Source organism: Equus quagga, chromosome 12, assembly GCF_021613505.1.
Source record: "Equus quagga isolate Etosha38 chromosome 12, UCLA_HA_Equagga_1.0, whole genome shotgun sequence".
NCBI classification, from domain to species: domain Eukaryota; kingdom Metazoa; phylum Chordata; class Mammalia; order Perissodactyla; family Equidae; genus Equus; species Equus quagga.
The window spans coordinates 88373607-88398818 of record NC_060278.1 but is presented as its reverse complement, the minus strand read 5'-3'; the positions used below and the strand labels follow the sequence as shown (position 1 = coordinate 88398818).

The following is a 25212-nucleotide window of genomic DNA, read 5'->3' as shown; positions in this document are numbered from 1 at the left end:
AGAAATGGACAGGCCCTGTGAAACATACACCAAATCTAATTAGGCCACATCAGATCTCTAAGCAAGTTGAGTAATCCGCTGAGAAGAAAAAAAATCCCTCTGTAACAGACATCCAGACTACTCAAAGACTTTTGTTTTATTATAGTACATGGGCTGAGACTGATGGGAGGGGGATGTAGTGGGCAACCATTGCCCTGATTAGCATCGGATGCCCATCCCGATGGCCATGAATGTGCCAAAGGTGCCGCCACTCTGCATCATGGTTTTCCCGATGCCGCCCATCAGCTCCCGACCCCGCATTCCGATCCTGAGAGAGGAAGAAACCAAGATGGGGCCAACTGGGAACAAAAATACAGGCAGAGGCGTTAACTGCCCTTTTCCAATTTGTGTTTCTAATGATGAATCAAGCACTCTTGAAGCCCGGCGGGACATTATCTCTTCCCACCTAAAGTGGATATTGACAAGGAAAAGGATCCATCAGGGTCTCTAGGGGGATTCTTCTGATGAATGTCATATTAACTGCCCTCAGTTTGTGGGAGGAAGCAGATGCAATGTAAAGTACATGGACAGGGAAACCAGTTTTCTGTGCCTGTTTTATCTCCAGGTTATATAAGATCCAATAAAGACATTCCTCTTTTAGATAGTTTCCTAGTGTTAAAACAATGATTGTGGAGTCAGACGTGGGTTCAAGACCCAGCTCTGCAATTTACAGGCTGTGTCAAGTGTAAAACGGAAATCATATCATTCACACGATTGTTGTGACAACACACGTACAGCATTCAGCACAGTGACTGACAGTAAGTGCTCAATAAGTGGTAATTAACAATCTGGAAAAATGGGAATAATAGTCTACTACATGTGAAAATGACATGTCAGGCTGTAGAATTTATCTGCTTCATTTCTACATCCTGTTCCTAGTACAGTAAAACTGCTCAACAAGTTTGTTTCACTATGCACAATTGGAAATAAAAGTAACAGCAACGACAGTAGTAATAACCATTTACTGAGCACTTAAAACGTGCCAGATTCTGTGCTAAGTGTGGTCTGATTTGATCCTTACAACGCTATGAGGTAGATGTTACTGACCTCATTCTACACTTCAAAGTCAAACTCCAACTTGCCTACGGGTAGGGGCCAGAGAGCAGTCTGAGTCAGAATTCGTATTCTCAAGCAATGAGGTTGCCGCCCTGTCCTTCCAGACTGAAGGTAGTTAGAAAATCAGTCTCGCTCTTTACAGGACAGCGAGGGAATTGGAACGAAGGAGGCTTTGTTTAGGCTGCAGGCCGAGTGGAGTGGGGCGGGAAGGTCCGGTAGTCCCGCCCAGAGATCACCGCCCGCTCCCCTCACCTGAGACAGGAAAAGGTGCCGAAGAGCGCCCCAGCCGCCATGCCCACGGCGCAACCCATCACAAAGCCCATCTTCACACGGTCGAAGCAGCTTGGCTGGGACTGTCCGTAGGGACCCACGGCCACCGGCATCTGCAGGGTTCGAGGGTTAGGGAAGTGCGGGCCTAGCCGCCAGCCCGAGAGTCAGGCGGGGAGTGGGGACCAGGCCCAAGGGTTCGGGGAAGTCGGGGAAGGAAACTAAGCTCGCAGCCCGACTCCATCACCCTCTTAGCGTTCGGGTCCCCGCGCCGCGGTGCCCCCACCTCACCTCGCTCGCGGCCTCGGTCGCTCAGCTTACGTCTCACACAGAACGCAAGGCCGAGCGTGCTCACCGCCCGAAGAATCGCTTCCGGGGCGCGGAGCAGTACTTCCGGGATCCCGTAGCTGAGGACTGAAGACGCTTCGGCAAAGGGCCTCTGCTACCGGGACCATGCTGCTGCGAACCGCTTGGAGGCGGGCGGCCGCAGCCTTGCCTGCTGCTCAGGGGCCGAGGCCCGAGGCGCCCACTCGGGGGCTGCGCCTGCGCGGTACGCTCCGGGTCCCGCTCGCTGCCACCTTCCCTGCAGGCGCGGACCTCTCTCGGCCGGGCATTCACCTGAATAGTCCGGAGCGTCCCTCTTCTGCCGGTTACCAGACCCTTTGACCTTTCCTCTTGGCTACACCCCTCAAACTTTCTCAGACCGGCCATTGGAACGGTTGACTTCGCAGCGCCCCCTCCCTCAGATCCTGCCCCGCAGGCCCTCAGAGCCTTTGAGGCTCGGCCTTCAGACCTCTCCTGGCCAACTTTCAGAGATGTTAGTCCTCCAGCCAGTAACCTTTGGAGATCTTACCTACTCTTGTCTCCACATTGCTTCTAAATGGCTGTCTTTTCAGAACCCTCCCTACTCCCAATGACGCAATTTGAATTTTGTCGCCACATCCCCCTTTAAGAACCCTCTCTCCCTTACCGCCTTTTATAGTTTCCTCAAGTTTTCTGTTTTGTTCCCTTTTACACTGAGATTCGACTCCAGCATGCCTTAAACTTAATTCACCTCCATCCAGCTTTTACCTTGGAGGCCCTGTGTCTGCAGTTGCATCCTCTCTCACTTGGCCGCTCCATTCCATTTTCTTGTCAGTTGTAGACCTTGCTCCCCAGTCTGCCGTTCCCTCAGATACAGCCACTGCTGCAGAGGCCGAGACAGTACTGCGACCTCTGTATATGGATGTGCAAGCTACAACTCCTCTGGTAAGGAGGGAGGGGCAGCTTTCTCCAAGGCTGTTTACAGGAATTATATTGTAGAAGTGACAATGCCCAGAAATGGCTGGATCCTTGTAGAAGAGAGAGCCATTGAGAAGTGTGTACTGGGAAAAGCAACGAAACAGGACTGAGGAGGCTTAAGTTGTAGTCCACTAGTAATGGCTCAACTACTTACTAGCTGTTGACCTTGGTCAAATTACTTCAGTGCAGGCACTATAGTAGTAGAAAAAGCTTGGGCTCTGGAATTAGCTGGACTGCTACTTAGTAACTGTGTGAATTGGGGCAAGTAACTAATGGGTTAAAAGACATAAAGCAGGCTTTAGAATAGCTTGGCACGTGGTAATCACTTAAATATTAATGCAAGTTTTTTCCGATGCGTGGACTCTATGTCCTCACCCCTTGTAGATCACGTTGTATGGCAGGAAGAGAGACACCTGCAGACACAGCTGTGAGGACAAGGCAATGTTTGTAGATTACCTGGGAAGATAGTAGGATAGTCTGATTTAAGATGGATTGGGAATGGAAGTGTATTCGGCTGATATTTGGTTAGTATCTGAGGGGATGGAAGAATGTTTGAGGCCTAATCTAGGCAGTGTCTGAGGGTTGGGAGTGTGTTGAGGCAGGTTGGGCAGGTCTGGGGGGATGGAGTGGGGCCTGAGTTAACTATGGGCTCAAGAAGACATCTATTCTGTTGTGCTCAGGACCCTCGGGTGCTTGATGCCATGCTCCCTTACCTCATCAACTACTATGGGAACCCACACTCCCGGACACATGCTTATGGCTGGGAGAGTGAGGCAGCCATGGAACGTGCTCGCCAGGTTAGTACAGAGGATTCTGGGAGGTTCTGATGTCAGAGGTTCAGTGGCCTGTAGTAGGCGTTTCCTTCTTGGTAGGTATGGGTGGAGGTGGAAATGGTTTGGGGCTCTTGCTGGAAGAGATTCAGAGAGTAGGCCTTGGAGTCCTTCTGAAGGCATTTGATTCGTTCCCACATTTCCTAGCTAAATGACCTTTGGCAAGTTAACTAATTTCTTTAAGCTACAATTTGCTTGCATTGAAAATGGAGATTATAATTATTTCTCTTCCCTAGGGCTATTGGGTGGATTGAATGAGATAATTCTGGTGATGTGTTTATTGACACAATGCCTATACATACTAAGAGCTGAATAAATGCTTTTTGAAAAACAGCATTATTATTATTATTTTATATTGGGCTGGAAAAGAGCCTGGGATCTGGAATGTAAGTGAATCTATCCTTTGTCTGACCCTAGTGGGTGCAGAACTTCTTCTTGAGCAATTGATAGAATGCGGTGGAGCTCTTCTTGCTCCAGAGCTCTGTCCCAGGTGTGTCTGCAGCTACATTCCTGCCTGGGGAACTCATGTTACTGATCTCTGTTTTTTGGCTTGCAGCAAGTAGCATCTCTCATTGGGGCTGATCCTCGTGAGATCATTTTCACTAGTGGTGCTACTGAATCCAACAACATAGCAATTAAGGTAAGAGAAGGGAACCAGAGGGCATATCTGCGCTTGCCTGACTTGGGAGGTGGTATCCCTCCACCATTTGGGTTCATATATGTATTTCCAAGCCACCCATTTCCACCCTGTTGTGAAGAAAAGACACAGATAAAGACAGATTCTTTCTGATTTGTTGCTACCTTCAACCCTTTGCAAACTACTCTGTCTTAAGTCTTTGTTCCTATTGAACTGAGTTCAGTGAGGTAGTTGGATAAGAGAGGGAGTGGCAGGGCTGACCCTGTGGCCGAGTGGTTAAGTTCACGCCCTCCTCTGCAGGCGGCCCAGTGTTTCGTTGGTTCGAATCCTGGGCGCGGACATGGCACTGCTCATCAAACCACGCTGAGGCAGCGTCCCACATGCCACAACTAAAAGGACCCACAACAAAGAATATACAACTATGTACCAGGGGGCCTTGGGGAGAAAAAGGAAAAAAATAAAATCTTTAAAAAAAAAAGAAAGGGGGTGGCTCTTGGACTCTTAACCACTTGGTTTTTTGGACGGCAGCTACTTCAGAGAGTGGATAATGGGACTCAACCTTTTGCCCCATCCTTTTGATCTAGTCACAATGAAGTCCAGAATACACTTGGAATTGGGCATGTTTCTCTGCTTCTTGTTACCAGCTTCACCCTATATATGTGATTTCAGGGCTTCCCTCCTCTCAGCCTTCTCTTTTTTTTCCTGATGAAATCTGTTTGCAATAAGTTCCTCCTGTTTCTTTAGATGTCCCAATTTCAAGTGTTGGTTGCTGTGGTGTCCTCTGCAGGCATTCACTTGGTCAACATTCTGAGATCAGTCACTCTGTCCTTGGGACATGTAGATCTTTAGTGCTAACGAAAGTAAAATTCCACTCTCAGTAGTTATGTTGGTGTTTCATAGAACATAATCATGTTTGACTGGGCCTGGTTGTCAGGATCACTTGTGTAAATACCAAGGCTCTGATAAATTGTGGGTTGCTGTAGTTCAAATGCGGCTCTAACCCCTCTCACCATGTGCTGCCAGTATTGGTTATTCTGACCTTGGGCTGAGTGTAGGAGGCCTAGGACAGGCTCCAGAGGCAGTCAGCACACTGCCCAATGCCATTAGCAGGAAGCCACCCTTCTTTTGGGCTGCAGAGACCACAGACCCAGGGTGGAGGTCCCACGAAAGATGAGGATGGTTTCTGGAACAGGTACTACTGAACCAAAATGAGTTTGGTTAAAATCAGACTCTCCACCAGAAAGAGTTGTCACATAAAGTAAAATATATTCACAGCAAATAGGAGACCACGTGGAATCATTTCCAAAGTCATATTCCAAAGTTGTGGTGCTCCCCAAAAAGGGAAGCAGGTGTCTTTTATTTCCAGTAGGGAATGAATATTTAAAAGGGAAGTTTTGTCATCATGTGTAGACATGGGTCTTAGCTGGCACAGGTGCAGTCTGAAAATATGCTCTCATATATCACGTGTTATGCTAATAAGGCCTAAGCTCCACCTAGGGTGAAGATTATAGTATTAAGATGAGGAAAAGGGCACTTTCTGGTCATCTTCAAGTCATCTGCACAGGTGCTGCCCTTGCAATGGGGGTCTATCTGGTTCAGGCCGGTTGACGCTGGTATTTCTTCCCAACATGGCTCTGAAAACAACCTTGAGGGAGTGTTAAGCACCTTTAAACTTCTTTCAAGGCTGCTTAGGGAATGCACTGGTGACATAAGGAGCATTTTCAAAACTTTAAAAATGTTTGCTTTGAAAATCTCCACAGATCCCAAACTTGGAGGTCAAGGATTGCTAAGAATAGTTGTGACAGTTTTCCCATTAGTCTCTTAGATGGGTAGAGTAAATATCTATCTTCCATTAGAGGATTCTATGCTGTGGGTAACTGAGATAGGAAGGCGGGGGGACTTTAAATGTTTTGCTTTTTGTGTTCCTTGTCCTCGAGAACATACAGTTTTTAAGTACTTATATTTTTGGCCTAATTAGTTTTATATTTTGCTTTTAAAGAAGTACTCCATAATAAGCTCTAGGGGGACAGGGTTGCATATTTTAATTTTTTTTTAATTTTTAAAGGTAATTTATGCATATGTGGTAAGATTTTTTAACCCTACAGAAAGGTTTAAAATAAAGTGTAAGTTTTCCTCTCCTATTCTGACCCTAAGTCCTGCTCTGCAAAATTATTCTGTTAATCTAAACTAATTCTGTTTAATATTGTCCCAGAAAAAAAATTATACATACATGTAAGTTTGCTTTTAATATTTCCGCAAATTGCAGCATGTCACACTTATTCTTCTGTAACCATTAATAACATATCCTATGTTCTTCCATTTCAAAATCCCTAATTTTTAATATATTCTTTTTCACAGAGTTATGTTATCACAATTTACTATTCATTTCTGTGTTGTTGGTTGTGTTTAATCTTTCCGCTTTTTTAAGGATTGTAAATATAACTAAAGCATATTTTATCTCTATAGCTTCTTCTGTCTTTGAAATATTTCCCTAAGGTAAATTCCCAAAAGAGGAATCACAGTTAAAGAGTGTAAATACAGCTCTTTTTTTTTCCTTCTTCTCCCCAAAGCCTCCCAGTACATAGTTGTATATTCTAGCTGCAGGTCCTTCCGGCTCTGCCACGTGGGATGCTGCCTCAACATAGCTTGAGCAGAGCGTGCAAACTTAACCACTCGGCCATGAGTCCGGCCCCTGAATACAGCTTTTAAGACATCTTTCTTATATGATTCCAGCATACAGAGATTATAGCGTAAATACTGCCATCAGCAAGAAATGAGTATATGAGTTTCACTTCTACACTGCCAGCTATGGGTATCAGTATCACCATATTAGCATATTTTGCTATTTAAATAGAAATAAAAGAGAGAGGCTTTTCCCTGGGATGCAAGGATAGACATGTTCCCGATTTTCCACCTATGGTGTAATAAAAAATAACTTTAGTTTTTGTCCTCTGTTCCTGGCACAGAGCTTAAAAAACCCTTGGAGTTTCCTGAATAATAGAAATGTCTTTTGTTATTCATAACAAACCTCTTTGGACCATACCTGAGTTTATGGTAATGAAATGACTCATGGTGGACCCTTAGATAGTTTCAAGGGACAGACTGGTCACTCCAAAAAGACCAAGCATGTGATTAGAGGGTTGGAACTTTCAGCCCTACTCCCCTGTAGGGAGGAGAGGGGGACTGGAGATTGAGTTCAGTTGTGCAGCCAATGATTTGGTTAGTGCTCCAACATCAGAGAATGTTGGAGCATACCGCCTTTGCCCACTTTCGCTTTACAAATGAGATTGAAGTCATTACTGTCTCTCTGAGTATATTCTCCTTCCTTCCACCACCACCAATTTCTAGGGGGTGGCCAGGTTCTACAGGTCGAGGAAAAAGCACTTGGTCACCACTCAGACAGAACACAAATGTGTCTTGGACTCCTGCCGTTCACTGGAATCTGAAGGCTTTCAGGTCACCTACCTCCCAGTGAAGAAGAGTGGGATCATCGACTTGAAGGTAGGAATGAGTCTTGGAAGGAGGGGCAAAATAGGAGGAACTTGGCTTCCACCTGTAAATCTGTCTCTTCAGCCTCAGCTTGAGCTTAAAGGACTAGAGCTAATGGTGAGGGTAGAGTTTAGAGAAATAGGCTTTGCAGAGAAACTGAGTTTGTTCCCCTTGAGTGTATACCATTGTCCTTGTCTCTGGAGGATGTGTTTCTCAGCTTTGTCACTGCTTCCTGGTTTGTATGAGAGCCACTGGCAGGGTGGCAGGGACTCACACTCACCATAGCAGAGCTATGGCCTCCTCCCCTGCACTGATGTCTCTCATTCCCCCTCAAAAGGAGGTGTAGTTTTGCTTTTTTTAAGATTTTATTTATTTATTTTTTCCTTTTTCTCCCCAAAGCCCCCTGGTACATAGTTGTATATTCTTCGTTGTGGGTCCTTCTAGTTGTGGCATGTGGGACGCTGCCTCAGCGTGGTTTGATGAGCAGTGACATGTCCGTGCCCAGGATTCGAACCAACAAAACTGGGCCGCCTGCAGCGGAGGGCGTGAACTTAACCACTCGGCCACGGGGCCAGCCCTGGAAGTGTAGTTTTTTTGAGGAATATTTCCCTTTTTGGCCTATGTCCTTATATGTCCATTTTGGATAATGAGTCCAAGCATCTTGTCTACTAGATTTTGGATACTAGCACTCCTAGACAAATCCTAAGATGTAGTTTGTAGACAGAGCACTGTCATGTGCAAACAGCAGTAGTTTTACTTCTTCCTTTCTGACCTGGAGGCCTTTTATTTCTTTTTCTTGCCTAATTGCCCTGTCAAGAACTTCTAGTACAAAGTTGAATAGAAGTGGTGAGAGCAGACACTCTTGTTTTGTTCCTGATTTTAGATCAAAGCTTTCACCATTAAGTATGATGTTAGCTGTGGATTTTTTTGTAGCTATTTTTTCATGGATGTCCTTTATCAGGTTAGGGAAGTTCTCTTCCTAGTTTGTTGAATTTTTTTTTTTTTTATGAAAGGGTGTTGGATTTTATCAGTTGCTTTTATTGTGTCTATTGAGGTGATCATGTGGTTTTGTTCTCTATTCTATAAAATGGTGTATGCATTGATTGGTTTTTTTGGTATGTTGAATTTGTATTCCTGGATTAAATCCCATTTGGTCATGGTGTGTGATCCTTTGTATATGTTGCTAGACTTTGTTAAAGGATTTTTGCATCTATATTTGTTAGAGATATTGATCTGTAGTTTCATTTTCTTGTGATATCTTTGTCTAGTTTTGATATCTGGGTAATAATGGTCTCAGGATAGAAGTGTTCGTTGTAACCTACTCTTTCAGTGTGGCAGACCACTATGCCCCTTCATAAAACCCTTCATTTTAGCTACACTGCCTTCATATCTCCCTAATGTGCCCTGGCCAGTCCTCCTTTGGGTCTGTCTTCACATATCCCCTCACCTTTGATCTACTCTCCTTTTCTTTGCACTTACCTTGATCTTCTCTCTCTCCTAAAAACTTAGCTGAAGTCCCAGCTGTCTCATGAAATCTCTTTGATGCTCCAACCCCTTTTAATCTCTTTCTTCTCTAAATTCCCTCAATTAGTTACTGGCTTTTTACTTCTGTGCTCTGTTGTATGCGTATGTCTATCTCTCCACTAGGCTAAATTTCTTGAATTCTAGGAGTGCGTATTTTCTGTGTTTTTATTTCTCATAATGCTTAACATAGTGCCTTTCTTTCACTTCATAGTATTTATTGTGCCGTAGTGCCAGACACTGGGGATAGAGGGATGAAGAAGACAAGCCTAGTCCCTGCCTTCAGGGAGCTTACATTTTAGTGAAGGGGACAGTTAACATGTAAACAAACAGATAAATGAAATAATTACAAATTGGGATAAATGCTATGAAGGAAGCGAACAAGAAGCTGAGAGAAACATAACATTGAGAACCTACATTATACTAGAGTCAGGGAAAGCGTAATAGATGTTGGGGGTTGGTTAATAATGCCTTTAAGATAAACATTTCAGTCAGATGTGGTCCCTATCTCAGTGTTGTTAATAGTAACCTTGATTTTTGCCACTTTGTTCTTTGCAGCTTACTCTGACAACGTTACATAGGAAAGGCTTCCCTCTCTTTTTTAGTAAACTTTTAATTTGTAAATAATTATAGATTCACATGCAGTTGTAAGAAATAATATAGAGAGATCTCGTGTATCCTTTACCCAGTTTCCCTCAATGATAACATCTTATAAAAATACAGTACAGGGGCCGGCCCAGTGGCGCAGCAGTTAAGTGCACACGTTCTGCTTCCTTGGCCCGGGGTTCGCCGGTTCAGATCCCAGGTGTGGACATGGCCCCGCTTGGCACACCATGCTGTGGTAGGCATCCCACATATAAAGTAGAGGAAGATGGGCATGGATGTTAGCTCAGGGCCAGTCTTCCTCAGCGAAAAGAGGAGGATTGGCAGCAGTTAGCTCAGGGTTAATCTTCCTCAAAAAAAAAAAAAAAGAATAATCCTTAAAAAAAAACATACAGTACAATATCACAACCAGCACATTGACGTGGATACAATCTAACAATCTTGTTCTGATTTCCCCAAGTTTTCCTTGTACTCACTTGTGTGTGTATATTTAGTGTTTAGTTCTATCCAATTTCATCATGCGTAGGTTTGTGTAACTACCACCACAGTCAAAATACAATTTCCTCACCACAATGATGCTTCATATTGTTCTTTTAAAACCATTAATTTGATCTCCATTTCTTTAATTTTGTCATTTTGATATTGTTATATAAATGGAATCATATAGTATATAACCTTTTGGGATTGGCCTTTTCACTTAGTATGTCTTTGGTGAGTCATTTAAATTGTTGCACGTCTCAGCAGTTTGTTCTTTTATTACTGAATAGTATTCCATGTTATGGAAGTACCACAGTTTGTTTAACCATTCACCTGTTGAAAGACACTGGACTCTTTCTATTATGAATAAAGATACTATGGACATATATGTATAGGTTTTATTGTGTGAAGTTAACTTTTTATTTCCCTGAGATAAATGCCTAAGAGTGCAATTACTGGGTCTTATGGTAATTTCATGTTTAGTTTTAAAGAAACAAAAACAGCCAAACTGCTTTCCAGCGTGGCTGTACCATTTTATGTTCCCACCAGCAGTGTGTGAATGATCCAGTTTCTTTGCATCCTTGCCAGCATTTTGTGTTGTCATTGTTTTTATTTTAACCATTCTGATAGGTGTTTAGTGAAAGGCCCCTTTTCAAGACTAAGCTTGCCTACATTCTGAGTTAGGGAGGACTTTGTTGGTACTATATAATCTCCTTACTCTTGATATTTTTAGGAACTAGAGGCTGCCATCCAGCCAGATACCAGCCTGGTCTCAGTCATGGCTGTGAACAATGAGATTGGAGTGAAGCAGCCTATTGCGGAAATAGGTGAGTATTGTGAGTGGACCCTGATGCTTTCCCACCACTGGGATCTATCTGAGGAGCTGGAGTGGACTGGGAACCATAACACTTTATAAGTGCAGTAAGGAAATCAAGGGAAAGAGAGCTTCAGTTTCTTGTTCAGGGATGTATTATAAGTGGCATAGCCAGCAGTTGAATCCAGGTCTCGTACCCTTTATGTTCTTTTCATTTTACTGCAGTTGGTGCAGAAAACAAAACAAAAAACCTCCAACCTTTTTTTTCTTCCTCTTTCATCTTTTTCACTTTAGAACATCTCTTTATTATGCTTACTTAGAGCCAGAGGCTCACCTTGTAACCTCTTAGGCACATTCGCAAATAGATCTATTAATCTTTGCTTCTTCTAAATCAAAAAGGATCTAAAAGTTAATCTGATACATTGAAAGGCCAGTGTTAATGAGGTAGGAAGAGTCTTATGCATCAGAATATTGGGTGTTTTGATTTGGTGCTTTGCACCTCCTCTTATTTATTCTGGTCAAGGAAGCTGTATGAGAGAGAGGAAGAGAAAAGAGAGAGATTAATTTATTATATGGCTAGGGACTAAAGCCAGATGCAATTTTGTCTTAGAACTCATGGTACATTGTGGGACCACTACCAGGTGACTTACCAACATTGCGCTATGGTTCTTCCCCTCTGTTCTTTCCTTAGGGAGGATCTGCAGTTCAAGAAAGGTATATTTTCATACCGATGCAGCCCAGGCTGTTGGAAAAATCCCACTTGATGTCAATGACATGAAAATTGATCTCATGAGCATCAGTGGTCACAAAATCTATGGTCCCAAAGGTACTAGCCCCTCCTAGAATTCCTCCTCTCTGTACTCCCAGCAAACCCTTTGACAGATGTTCCTTGTACTCATTTGGGACTACCATTGCCCTTGGAGGAAGTTTTACATTCAGAGTGCCTTGCAGAATGCCAGTGTCATTTAGCAATAGCCAAGAACACTTGCCTATTTGTAGAGTCTCACAATTACTATATAGCAGACCGTTTTTCCCTGGTCTCTTTAAGAAAATCCTTTGAAAGCATGTAGATGTTAATTTGGTTGAGAAACAAAGGGTTTTGTCATGTTGAATTTAGCTAGATAAGTCCAGCTATCTTGTCTGCCCCACTATGATATATAGAGCAAAATTCTGAGTCCTTCATTCCCCATGTCTTGCTTTAGACTAGAGGAAGATTATATGGACTTTTTTTTAAGATTTTATTTTTTTCATTTTTCTCCCCAAAGACCCCCGGTACATAGTTGTATATTCTTAGTTGTGGGTCCTTCTGGATGTGGCATGTGGGATGCCGCCTCAGCGTGGCACGATGAGTGGTGCCATGTCCACGCCCAGGATTCGAACCAACGAAACACTGGGCCGCCTGCAGTGGAGCGCGCGAATTTAACGACTCAGCCACGGGGCCGGCCCTATATGGGCTTTTGTATCTCTTGGTATTTGTTCCTAGACTTAGTCTTCTGTGCTCCTGTTAGTCTCTCAAGGATGCTTGTCTGTTCCCTGTGGTCCTTTTGGCCTAGGAACGTTTTCTAGTTAGAATTCTCCCTCTTCACCCCAACCTTCGGGAAGACACTGCTGTCCTCTGTTTTATGGAAGTAGCCATAAAAAACAAACAACACCTCCTCTGTCTCTAGGGTGAGGACCTGTGGTGGTTGGTAGTGCTGGTACACTTTCTCTGTTTGCAGGGTGTGTCATCTGGGTGTATACCCTGTGGAAAAAGGTGTGGTAGCTTCTGGAAGTTTGTAAGATGGCTGCTTCTAAGGGTTCCAAGAGGTGGTAAAGAGTATTTTCGTAAGCTATTATTTTAAAAAGCCCAATAGGCATTCTTTCTTTAACTAGAATATGGCCTTTATTGGCTTTTATTGTAGATCTATCTATTTTGGATAAAACCAATGAACTCATATTGAGCAGAAGCTGTGATCAGCACTTAAATGTGTACAGTTATCTCTCAGTACCAAACTCCTGCTTTCCGAGCTCAGGATCTAAGTAGATTTAGATTACATAATATCCTTCACTATCCAGACATGGGATCTGAGCACTTGTTCTCCGAACTTGGGAACTGCAGAGATTCAAATAGTGTAGGATACTTGAATTTGATTTTATTTTTAAAGGGGAAATGAAGTCTTTCTGAATAAATGCAGTTTGGTACATAAATTATTTTAAAACTGGCGTCCTTTATTATAAATTTGGGAACTACTCCTTTAGTTTTTATAGTACCTGCAAGCTCCGCCTACATGGTTGTTCTGTGTGGAAGAAAATGAACTTCGTCAAGTGCTCAATCTATTAAAAAACTCTTGACTACTTAGTGAATATCTTTGCATATTCATGTTCATATTTTAGTATGAAATTCCTGGAGCTGGCCTCGTAGCCGAGTGGTTAAGTTCATGTACTCTACTTTGGTGGCCCAGGGTTCACCAGTTCAGATCCTGGGTGTGGATCTAGCACCGCTCATCAAGCCATGCTGCGGCAGTGTCCCATGTGGAAGGGCTAGAAGGACCTTGAAGGCTAGGCGGACTTTGGGGAGAGAAAAAGAAAAAAAGAAATTCCTGTAAGTGGGTGTGCTGAGTCACAAGTTATACACATTTTTTTTTTAAAGATTTTATTTTTTTCCTTTTTCTCCCCAAAGCCCCCAGTACATAGTTGTATATTCTTCGTTGTGGGTCCATCTAGTTGTGGCATGTGGGACGCTGCCTCAGCGTGGTTTGATGAGCAGTGCCATGTCCGCGCCCAGGATTCGAACCAACGAAACACTGGGCCGCCTGCAGCAGAGCACGCGAACTTAACCACTCGGCCACGGGGCCAGCCCCCTAGTTGTACACATTTTTAAGTTTTGATAGACTCTGGGAGATTGTACTAATTTTTACTTCCATTCTGATCTCTCCCTGTTTTTTCCCCAAAGTTTTTGTTTTTTTAAAAAATTTTTTATCCTATTTAGACAAGGTACTATATTCACATGGTTCCAAATTCAAAAACTACAAAAAGTACATGGTGGAAAGTCTCTCACATCTGTCTCCCAGCCATGTAGTTCCCCTCTGGGGAGGAAGTTTCTTGAGTATTTTTCTAGAATTATTCTGTGCACTTGGAATCACATATATTCTTCCCTTCTTCTCCTTCTGTTTTTTACTCAAAAGATAGCATACTGTACTTATTGTTCTGTATCTTGCTTTTTTCACCTATCAATGCATCTTTTTCTTTTTTAAACTCAAGTACAGACTTTATTCAGATTTCACCAGTTTTTTTTTTTTTTGAGGAAGATTAGCCCTGAGCTAACTGCTGCCAATCCTCCTCTCCTTGCTGAGGAAGGCTGGCCCTGAGATAACATCCATGCCCATCTTCCTCTACTTTACATGTGGGACGCCTACCACAGCATGGCGTGCCAAGCAGTGCCATGTCCGCACCCGGGATCTGGGCCGCCGAAGTGGAACGTGTGCACTTAACCGCTGCGCCACCGGGCTAGCCCCCATCACCAGTTTTCTAACAATGTATCTTAGAGATTTTACAGTGGCAGTACAGAAGGAACTGCCATCTTTTTATACAACCCCTCATTTTTTTATACAACTGCCTTGTATTTCATTGTATGAGTGTACCAAATTTATTTGCCCATTTCCCTGATGGTGGACATCTAAGTCGTTTCCAGTCTTTTTGCTATTATGAATAATGTTGCATCGCATGATACCATTTCATACATGCATAGGGAGCTACTTTAAACCATTTTGGTCATTAATCCTTCTGGTAGTTACCTTCCTGATATGAAATCATTTTGATAAATATTAGGCTTTTAGTGTTATTTCTTCTTTTCCTCCAACTTTTTTTATTTTGAAGAATTTCAGCCTTACAGAAAAGATGAAAAACTATTTTGATCCCTTTGGAAAGTGAAATTTTGTTTGAACTCCATTTTTCTTTTTCTCTTTTTTGTAACAAACTTTGTTTTGCAGGGGTTGGTGCCATCTATGTTCGCCGCCGGCCCCGTGTGCGTGTGGAGGCCCTGCAGAGCGGAGGGGGGCAGGAGCGGGGTATGCGGTCTGGGACAGTGCCCACACCCTTGGTGGTGGGGCTGGGGGCTGCGTGTGAGGTGGCACAGCAAGAGATGGAGGTATGAAGAGAGCAGTCCCCTCCTACAACTTCTTCCCCTCTGCTAGGTCTCCTGTTAGAGGCTTCTTGGCATGACTGAATCAGATCTCTGCCGGAAGAGGAGGTTTAAGAAAACCATCCTTGTCCCGGTGCTGCAGACCTCTTGTTCTTAGGGAAGTGTTATGGGTTCCAAAACCCAGGCCCTTTCAGTAGTTATCAGTTCATTTATTTCTGGGTTATTGAAACCATGTGTCCAGTTACTGAGTACCTTTGCATGACAGGCGCTATGCTCAGTGTTGGGGCTACAGTGGTCTCCATGAGTAACACAGGACAGTAGATGGGTCTGATGCACAGTCACTTCTGGGCACAGGCAAAGGGCTCCTCATCATGTGTGTTTCTGAGCTGTTGATGGTCACTATGCTTAGTTCTCCCTTGCTTGCTCTTCAGTACGACCACAAGCGGATTTCAAAGTTAGCAGAGCGGCTGACACAGAAGATAATGAAGGGCCTTCCAGATGTGGTGATGAATGGGGACCCTGAGCACCATTACCCAGGTATGGACATGCCCTTTCTATTCCGATTCTGGAAGAGCCTGAGTCTCTGAGACTCCTCTCATAGTGGTGCTTTCTTCTAGGCTGTATCAACCTCTCCTTTGCGTATGTGGAAGGGGAGAGTCTGCTGATGGCACTCAAGGATGTCGCCTTATCCTCAGGGAGGTGAGTTGAATTGGATAGACAGGGACTGTGGCAGCACTGATTAGCCTGGCTTCTCAGTGTTATAATGGATTATTAAGCTTCCCAGTGTGGAGATGAGAGGCACAACAGCTCTTGGTTAAGAGTAAAGGTCATTTTGTAAGCACCTATTTTTTAGCTGGCTGGACACAGGCTGTAGTTTGCCACTCTAGGAGGGCTTCCTGGGATAGAATTTTGTGCCTTTTGTGGTCCCAGGAGATGCATATATCTGTTCTAGCTTTATACTAGCAGTTGTGTTGCAGGCCTCCAGAAGTGAAGTATGCTTCAAAGGCCAGCAAAGGTTTAGCTGCTGTCAAGTCTGATGCAAATGGTGTATTTGGTCATAGGGGAGTGGCACATGGTCCTCTGCTTCCTCTTGTTGTCAGACCAGCTCATGTGGTCATATTTTGGCAGTGTCCTTGCTCAATGAGGGTATCCTTCATACGGGTCTGAGGAGCTAAGTTCACATCCCAGAAACTGCAGGCAGCATTGGGCCCTTTAGCTCTGCCAGATTAGAATGTCTCTTTTGTCTCAATGGTATGACTCCAGGGGCCTGGGGAGTGGAAGCAAGGCTGGGGGTTTGTGGCTAAAAACAGATGATGGTGAACTGAGCATGGTTCTCTGTCTTTCTCCTCAGTGCCTGTACTTCTGCATCCCTGGAGCCCTCTTACGTCCTTCGAGCAATTGGCACTGATGAGGATTTAGCTCACTCTTCTATCAGGTCAGTCAGTTGAGCTGCAACATTTATGAAAGGCATCCTCTTTTGTGTTTTTCATCTCCTGTTGTAGTCTTCCTCAGTCTGGTTTTCCTTATCCATTCTTATTTCTTCATGGAAGTTTCTAGAGCAGTGATTCTCAGACTTCATTGAATATCACCGGGGAAGTTTGTGAAAGATGATTTCTGAGTCCCACACTCAGAGATTCTGATTCATTAGGTCTGGAGAAGAAGAAGGAAACTTCTCCTCAGGTGATTCTAATGTGGGTGGTCCACAGACCATGCTCTGAGAAACTGACCTAGAGGGGAAGGACCATGTTCTCTCCTTGTCTTTTGTGGAGTAGATCCTCAGTGAGTATTTGCTGAATGAATATACCCCAGTGCCAGAGCTCTGATGCAGAGCTCTCCTCCTGTTTCTTTTTCAGGTTTGGCATTGGCCGTTTCACTACAGAGGAGGAAGTGGACTACACAGTGGAAAAGTGCATTCACCATGTGAAGCGTCTTCGAGAAATGAGGTATGTGCTGTTGTACCAGAGACCCTTTGGAAGAAATTGCAGTGTTGGCTGCTCTCTTGTCCTCAGACTATGTGCTCACACTGCCAAAAACCAAAGTTTGAGAATATCTAGCTTTTAGGATTTAGAAGTTTCACAAAGCAAGAAAGTGGATCTCCTTGGTTAATTGTATTTAGAATATGAAAATGTGTTTTTAAAAACCAAAGAATTGGGGCCGGCCTGGTGGCACAGCGGTTAAGTGTGCATGTTCTGCTTCTCGGCGGCCCAGGGTTTGCTGGTTCGGATCCCGGGTGCGGACATGGCACCGCTTGGCAAGCCATGCTGTGGTAGGTGTCCCACATAGAAAGTAGAGGAAGATGGGCACGGATGTTAGCTCAGGGCCAGTCTTCCTCAGCAAAAAGAGGAGGACTGGCAGTAGTTAGCTCAAGGCTAATCTTCCTCAAAAACAAAAAGCAAAAACCAAAAATCAAAGAATTACATAAATTCAGATGTTTTTCATTATTGTTATTGATAGTATTGATAGTTGTCATTGCAGCAATATAAATAAAAAATTTGTGATTTGTAGACTAAGAATAGGAAAATTCCCTTTAAGATAGGGATTGTTTATTTTTTTTTAAAGATTGGCACCTGAGCAAACAACTATTGTCAATCTTCTTCTTTTTTTCTTCTTCTTCTTCCCTCCAAAGCCCCCAGTACATAGTTGTATATTCTAGTTGTGAGTGCCTCTGTGCTATGTGGGACGCTGCCTCGGCATGGCCTGATGAGCGGTGCCGTGTCCACGCCCAGGATCTTAACCAGCAAAACCCTGGGCCGCTGAAGCAGAGCTTGCAAACTTAACCACTCAGCCATGGGGCCAACCCCGAGATAGGGATTCTTAATTTGGGTTCTGTGGCTGGACTTCAGGAGTTACAAGATAGCCCTGAAATTATATCCTAAATATTGTGCAGTTGTGCATTTTCTTTGGAAGAAAGTCCATAGTTTTTGTCAGATTCTCAAAAAGTTAAGAACCACTACTCAGTGTTTTCTTTGTAAAGGTGCTTACAAAGGTCAGAGATCCTTTACCAGCCAGCTGCCACCAGGGATTCTCCTAGTAGTCATAGAGCTCCACTTCCTCCTGGGAACATTGAGGCTTCTAGATTTTTTCAGAGTCTGGCTCTGTTTTGGTTCAGTTTGACTTCTAATATTCTCTTGGTCTATAGAGTGAGGAAGTTCAAGTATATACCCTGCTTCCCTTTGTGAGCTCTCCCAGGCTTTTCTGGGCTCTGGATTTTTCTTCCCAGGTGCTAGTTGTAGTGCTTAAATATCTACAGCTTGCTTAGCTTTCTTGGGCTCAAGATTCCTCCTTTGCTTGGCTTTTTGGTATTCTCTGGCAACACTCAAAGGGCATTTCTACTGACCATGCTGCCAACAAAGCTTTATTCTTTCTATCTGTATGGTTTCAGCATCTTCACCCTATTCCTTCTGACTCTTTACAAACTGAATTCAGCCTGGTGCCATTAGCCCTCAGCCAGAGCTTTATTTTGTGAGTCATGATAATAAGTGACCTTCCCTAAAGAGGAGGGGCAGGAACGAGATGGCTAACTTTAAGGAGCCAAGGAAAATTTCATAAATAGAAAGGCATGCTGGGAATGCATAGTGTAAAGGGGAGGGATAAGCCAAGAGTAGAATGAAATTGGGAAGAAGAAAATTAACTGGAGAAATCCAAACCACAAATCCTATGGTCATAACACACTGAAGTAATATCTTGTCTAGGAACATTATCCAAGACGTCCAAGCTGCAGGGGGTCAGAGCTTAGCAGAGATTTCTCAGCAGCAGTTCTTGTGTGAGATGGGATGACCAGGTCTAACATTCAAGAGGTCCTTTTGAATTGGAGCCAGGGATGTTGGAAGCACAGTCCAACTCTGGGGAGATGAAGCTGGCAGGAATTGGGTAAGGGTGCTACATACCCAGGTCATTTAGGGCGAAGTTCTAGCCCTAACTGAGAACTAGAGCAAAACCCAGAAAGAAGTGCTGAAAAGTGGTCCATTTGTGGTGGGGGTTAGTAGAGAGGCTGAAACTTGCTGCTCACACAGATCCCAAGGGTCTTGGTTCCTCCAGGAAGACTGTGACCACAGCCTCTCATGAATGGGATGAGAGCTTCCTGAATATGACCACACCTGATGCCATTGGCTTGGCCCAATTGGAGCTGAGCCTGGGTACCTAGTTATTACTGTTTGTTGACAGCTGGGGAGAACCTAGAGCAAATAAGGACTTACAGATAGCTGGGAAAGACTTGCTAGCCACTTGTGTTGGGGTCTATCAGAGCAAGGGAGTGGAGGAGAGACAAGAACAGATGGAGGCAAGTCAGGGCTCAGGGCCTAGGAGCCAATGTTGTCTGCTTCCTGTCTAAGCCCTCACTCATCCAATACCTCTTCTCTTTGGCAGCCCTCTCTGGGAGATGGTGCAGGATGGCATTGACCTCAAGAGCATCAAGTGGACCCAGCACTAGAAGAGTGGGCCTCTGTCTTTGTACTGGCCCAGCCCCTGCTGCCTCACCAACCCATGCACAGCTGGGCACCTTGTTACATGCAGTGGATGCTCCATGTTCAAAGCAGAGTTGGGATAGCCCAGTTGACTTCAGCATCAGCTCCCCTCCAAGAGAGAAACAGAAGAAAACTATCTTTCCCCACCCTCAGCTCCTTTGTTGGGAAACACTTCCCATTTGTCTCCAGTAGTCCTTCTCTGGTCTTATAGTGAGTGCATAGTCCCATCCTGAAACAGGAGGGACATTTGCTATGCTATTGCTGCTGGGCATGTCTCTGTACTTGGTGGGGAGAGCCAGAAGAACTGGAAGAAGGCTCTTTGTTCAGGAATCCCGATGCTGTACGTGGACATTTGAGTTGTCGCTTACTGCTGCTCAGCAAGACTGACTTCTTTAGGAACAAGCATAATCAACTATGACTTAAACTTTTTTGTGGCTCCAAAGGCCACCTCTTCATCTTGAGTATAGACCGAATAGCAAGTTTCCTAGAAGGCTTGTCTCCTTTCTGTTCTTGTCCTCCTTCCTTTCTTTGACCTAATAGAGCAAGAAATACCTATGTGAATCCACCCATTATTCTAATAATTTATATTTCTTTTAAAAAATTTGTCAATGTGCAGATTCGAAAAATAAAATCACCTTCCTCCATTTACTCTATGACTTTATGAGAGGCTCAGGGGACAATTCCAAGCTGCACTTGGGAACTGTGGGGCAGACTGTCACTCGAGTTTATTTCCATAGATGACTCAGTCTGCTTGCACATCTCTTCATTCAACAATTATTTGAGTGTCTGTCAGGAGCCTGACAGTGTTATGGGTTTTGGGGATACAGTGGTGAACAGGACCAAAAAGGGCCCTGCCCTTATTGAGCTTTCATTCTAGTAGAAAAACAGAAAATAAAAAGGAAACAAATAAGGCTATTTTAGCTTGTGATGAGTACTATGGGAGAAATAGAATGGTAGGAGGAGATGATGGGGAGAACCTACTATGTTGGGTGTACTAGGCAAGCTTTTTTGAGATGTTACTTAAGCAAAAATGTGATTTCCAGCTATGGAAAGAGCTAGGGACCAGTAAGGGATGAGAAGGAGCAGCAAGAGCAAAGGGCCTGAGGTATGAAAAAGCATGCTGTGTTTGAGAAACCAATAGAAGGCCAACAGAGCTAGAGTAGTATTTTTCAATTTGTGGATCTGAAACCATAGGTGGACAGTTGCCAGCACTAAAAAAAACAAGAGAAAAAATAAATTTGAGTACATCATGTATTTTAAGTATTTTATTTTGATTATATATTTGAATGTGTATACCAGGTTGTAAACATATCTTATGTGGGTGATGGTCAAAAAAATTTGAAGACCACTAAGTTAAAGTATGATGAATGCAGATGGACGGGGAAGGAGGAGATGAGATTATATAAGTTTTTTTAAAATAAAATTTTTTATTTTGAATAATTTTAGATTTAGAGAAAGGTTGCAAAGATAGTACAGAGTTATATATTCATCACCCAGTTTCCTCTAACTATAACATAAAACTATAGTACATATGTCAAAACTGAGATTAACATCTGTATGTTAGTATAAACTTCAGATTTTGTTCAGATTTCACCAGTTTTCCCACTAATATCTTATTAGTTCCCTTATTCTGTTCCAGGATCCAATCCTGGATACCACGTTGCATTTAGTAGGTTTTGTTTTTAATACACTATATTATACCTACAAAGAGTACATAATATTTCCGTATCAAAATAATACTAAAGTGCAGCTGTCTGGGGAGTTAATGAGGTCTGGTAGGTAAGGCTCCCTGGACCGAAATTTTTTAATGGGTAAAAACATCAGGTAGGTTTTGATTCTTCTGTCAGGGCATCATCAATAGAACTAGGCGTCACTCTGTGGTCCATTTAATCCTCAAAACAATTCTGCGAGATAGGCACTACCTCCCTCCTTTCGCAGAGGCTCGAAAAAGTGAAGCAATTGGCACAAAGTCCCGCTGGGAGGGGCCGAGCCAGATACTGGTGCCCATCCCACCGCGCAGCCTCCCTCCCCCAAAGCCGGGGCTACTGAGAAAACGTCGCAGGCCGGTACTCTTAGCTCCTCTTGCCCCAAACACCGGCTACTTCCGGGAGATTGCCCGAGAACGTCAGCGCGCTTGCGCCGCCCCGCCCCGTGACGCCAACCACTCCGTCCCGCCCCTTCTGGAACGGGGAACCGCTGAGCGGGCCGGCGGCCATTTTGTGAAGCGGCGAAGGAGGTGGTGACTGCTGTGGGCTCCGGGAAGCCATTCGGGCTGGGGCTGTCGGCCGCGGGGCGGAGGCACTCGCGCGGGGGGTAACTCGGGTCTGGGTTCGGGTGCCGCGCAACTCTCCCGGGTAAGACTCCCGCAGCCCCGGAACGGGCGGGGCTGTGCGGGGCTCGAGCCGCCCCTTGGTGGCCTGGGGCGGGGCCTTCGGAGGCCTCCGTGCCCGCTGCAGCGAGCGCCCCACACAAAAGGGTCGGGGCATGGCTGCGGGGGGCCTGGGGCGCCACTTGTGCCTCTTGAGGCCTGAGAAGTGCAAGACGGACGCAAGAGAGGATGAGCCTGCATACCAAAGTGGGGACGAGGGCGTAGCGAGGACGCCCCGGTGGTCTTGAGAGGGAGGAGGCCAGAGCTGGGTGGCCCAGCGGCCTGCGAACTAACGGGGACTGCAGTGAAAACACACCTACATCCCGAATGAGCAACATTTCTGTGCCCTCAAGTGGGGCAGAGATTATAACTACATCTCCGTGGCCCGAAGTGAGGAGATAATCGTAGTTAGGACGCTCCCTCCACCCGAAGTGGAAAGGAGGCCCTTGTGGCCTGCCAGAAAGTGGGGACTGCAGTCAGCACACACCTGTGGGGAGGAAGCTGTAGTCGGTACGCTCCTGTGAGTCTAGGAAGGAAGTCTCAGATTTGGCCGCCTTCGTGGCCTGAAGGTGGAGGGGGTTGCAGTGAAAAGCTTCCAAGGCCCAGCGTTGGGGCGGGGCTTACCCTCAAGGGTGTCGGCGATTTGAGAAGCTGGCCTCTGTAGCCAGAAAGTGGGGGTGAGTACCCCTCTGAGCCTCTGAGAGTTGTAGGAGGCCAGGCCCTTGGTCCCCAAGTAGGGCAGGGAGTGCTACGAGCACCACCTTGACGGATCCCTTGGGAGAGAGCCTCCAGCACTGAAGAAGGAGGAGGTCCAATAGGATGTTAAGGGTGGGTGCTCCTGATGGAGAGTAAATTGAGTTTCTCTAGTGAAGGCTGGAGGTGCTAGTTTGCAGCCACGTGAAATGCGTGGGAGGGGCTTTGAGGATCTAAAGGTTAGTGACCGAGATGGACACTAGTGCAGGAGGCTTAGCTGCCAGATTGTAAATATAGGACATGTGTGCCTCCATTGTGTGCTTTATAGTGAAAAAACTGAGGGGCTCTGGTGAAGGTTACTCTGGGTTACTCAGCACTAAACTGACGCTGGAGTTGTGTACTGTGAGTTGCAGCCTCGGTAGGGGAGATTTCCGGACCCTAAAACCCCCCTTGGCTTCTGGATTCCCAGAGATGACCTAAAGTAAATTGGGGTATTTGGCAGGAACCATTCTGTGTTATTCAAGATTAGGGTGGTGCGAGTCAGTATAACCTGGAGAAAAATTGATTGCAACTGAAGGTTGTTGAAGTCGAGACTTGTGACTGGAATATTTCTCTTAGAGCTTTTTGCTTGAATGGTTTAAAATGGTGTAATTTTTGTAAAATGCAGTATTAGGAACATGAATTGCCTTGGACCTTGCTATCTAGTTTATATTGTTAATGCATTTCAGAGTATTTGTAGTTGAAAAAATCCTACAAGTCTGATAATATAGGCCAATCTTGTTTTGTTTTTTAATTATAGAGATATGAAAGACTGGTTGTACTTGTTTTTGAAATTTGGTAATTTTAATAGAATGGAGGATTTCTGGATTTAGGGGAAGTAATTGCGTTCAGGCATTTTCCAAGAATATTAAAAGTTGGGAAGAAGTGTTACAGGTGGTTAAAATAATTTATTGTAATTAATTTTTGAAGAAAATGAAATGTGTGATGTGTTTATATATAAGTTGAGGTCGTGCTTAGTATTACTCAAAATTTTTTTTTAACGAAACGAGTTCATTTATATATCACCTTTATATGCTCGATTAAATATTTTGCTAATGGATTGTAATGCATAATTTCAACTTTTCTTATGTTCATATCTCTTAGATGAAAAATGCGAAGCTTTAGAAACATTGTGGTAGTTACTTGGAACACGTTATTTGCTAATACTAGTATACTTCAGGCTTCTTTCACTTTGTTTGACATGCCAGATGTTTTGACGGTTGCGTATGAAGAGTTTGGGGGTTGTTGGTGCAATTTTTAGATGTGAAACTTGAGTTTGTGGGCCTGTGTGTTCCAGGTGCTGGAATCCAATGACAATGTTCGTACCGGTTTTATTCCGTTTTGTAGAGAGCCACTCTATCATTCAGTTTAGATGAATATTTTCTTCTGTTGTTGTTTTTGGAAGAACTAAGTGTCAGTAATTGGTTGCACAAAAGATATTCCTCTTTTAGACGCTTTTGGATATCCCTCCCTAAAATACAGGGACTGTCGTCCGTTTCTCTCTCTCCTGCCTAGCCCATAAGCGCTTAATAAATGTTTGTGGAATAAATGAGTATTGTTAAATGTTTTAGGTCAATTAAGCAGAAAAATAACTTCACCTAATTTATGGTTTTATATTTTTACTGCCACCACCCATATACCTTTTGGTTTGCATAGAGTTTAGTTCATTAAGTTTAAAGCCAGCTTTTAAGTCTTAAGACCAATAGTGAGGGTGAATGTGTTTGGCTTGGTTAGAAGTAATATTGTTGTTTTGAAGTTTAACTCAAGTAAGATAAACATTTTTGTTGGCATTTGGGGGGATTGAAAAATAACTTAATATTATAGTCTTTTTGACAAGTGGAATAAAAATCTTATTTAAAAATGTCTTTTGATTTGCTGCCTTTGACTACTGACTAGAGGTTAATGGGAAAATTGAGTAATGTGCTATCAAAGGGATACATCGCCCTCAGTGTCAGAATAATTGTCTCGTTAAGAATGATCCCAGAATCTAAAATGTGATCCGTTTGGGGCTGGGGACAAAATCTAGTGGATGAAGCTGTGTTTTTTCCGTAATGCCTACTATAATGTAATCATGCTGCTTATAGCATTGTGCCCATTATGATTGGTTCTCTGTTGCTCATCTCTGAGGTGAACATTTGAAGAGTGCTTGTTTTTGTTTCTTTTGAATCTGAAGAACTTACCTGTGCGTACCCTGGTTTTTGCTGATTAAAGACTGATTACTGAACAAAGTTAAAATTCACTTTTGGACGTTTATTACCAGATGAAGAGTAGAAATGGTCAAGTTTTGGTTTGTGTCTTGGCTTCCTGATAAAGAAGATTGTTGTCAGATATTTTATTCTGAAATTCTAAGTGATTGGAATGGCTAGTATATAAGAAAATCTACCTTGTCATAATAATATGCTAACTTATTGTAGCAGATATTTGTAATTTGTGCATGTCCTTGGTATTTATAAAGCTCAACCAGAGCCACTATGTTAGGACTAATTCCTAACATGAAGTGGAAAAATATGCTAAG

General features: G+C 43.9%; 3 protein-coding genes across 7 annotated transcripts in view; 2 read left to right on the top strand and 1 right to left on the bottom strand.

The window, feature by feature from the left end:
• Positions 1 to 111: 111 nt before the first annotated feature.
• On the bottom strand, positions 112 to 1795 carry ROMO1 (reactive oxygen species modulator 1). Its single transcript, XM_046679762.1, has 3 exons — positions 1654 to 1795; positions 1348 to 1478; positions 112 to 307 (listed from the first exon to the last, which is right to left on the bottom strand). The coding sequence occupies exons 2-3, from the start codon at positions 1476 to 1478 to the stop codon at positions 199 to 201; spliced, it is 240 nt and encodes a 79-aa protein (XP_046535718.1). The 5' UTR covers positions 1654 to 1795; the 3' UTR covers positions 112 to 198.
• On the top strand, positions 1681 to 20243 carry NFS1 (NFS1 cysteine desulfurase). Its single transcript, XM_046679761.1, has 13 exons — positions 1681 to 1912; positions 2501 to 2610; positions 3324 to 3440; positions 4030 to 4113; positions 7459 to 7611; positions 10934 to 11027; positions 11706 to 11840; positions 14983 to 15140; positions 15566 to 15671; positions 15752 to 15833; positions 16486 to 16569; positions 16988 to 17077; positions 19500 to 20243. The coding sequence occupies exons 1-13, from the start codon at positions 1816 to 1818 to the stop codon at positions 19561 to 19563; spliced, it is 1374 nt and encodes a 457-aa protein (XP_046535717.1). The 5' UTR covers positions 1681 to 1815; the 3' UTR covers positions 19564 to 20243.
• Positions 20244 to 21806: 1563 nt separating this feature from the next.
• The window catches only part of CPNE1 (copine 1), a 37622-nt gene continuing 34216 nt past the window's right edge, over positions 21807 to 25212 (top strand). The window contains exon 1 of one of the 5 annotated variants that reach the window (XM_046680074.1): positions 21807 to 21910. The gene's annotated coding sequence lies outside the window, so the exon portion shown is untranslated. Of the gene's footprint in view, positions 21952 to 25212 lie in introns of all 5 variants that reach the window. The other 4 variants (XM_046680076.1, XM_046680075.1, XM_046680071.1 and 1 more) reach the window with 4 other exon arrangements.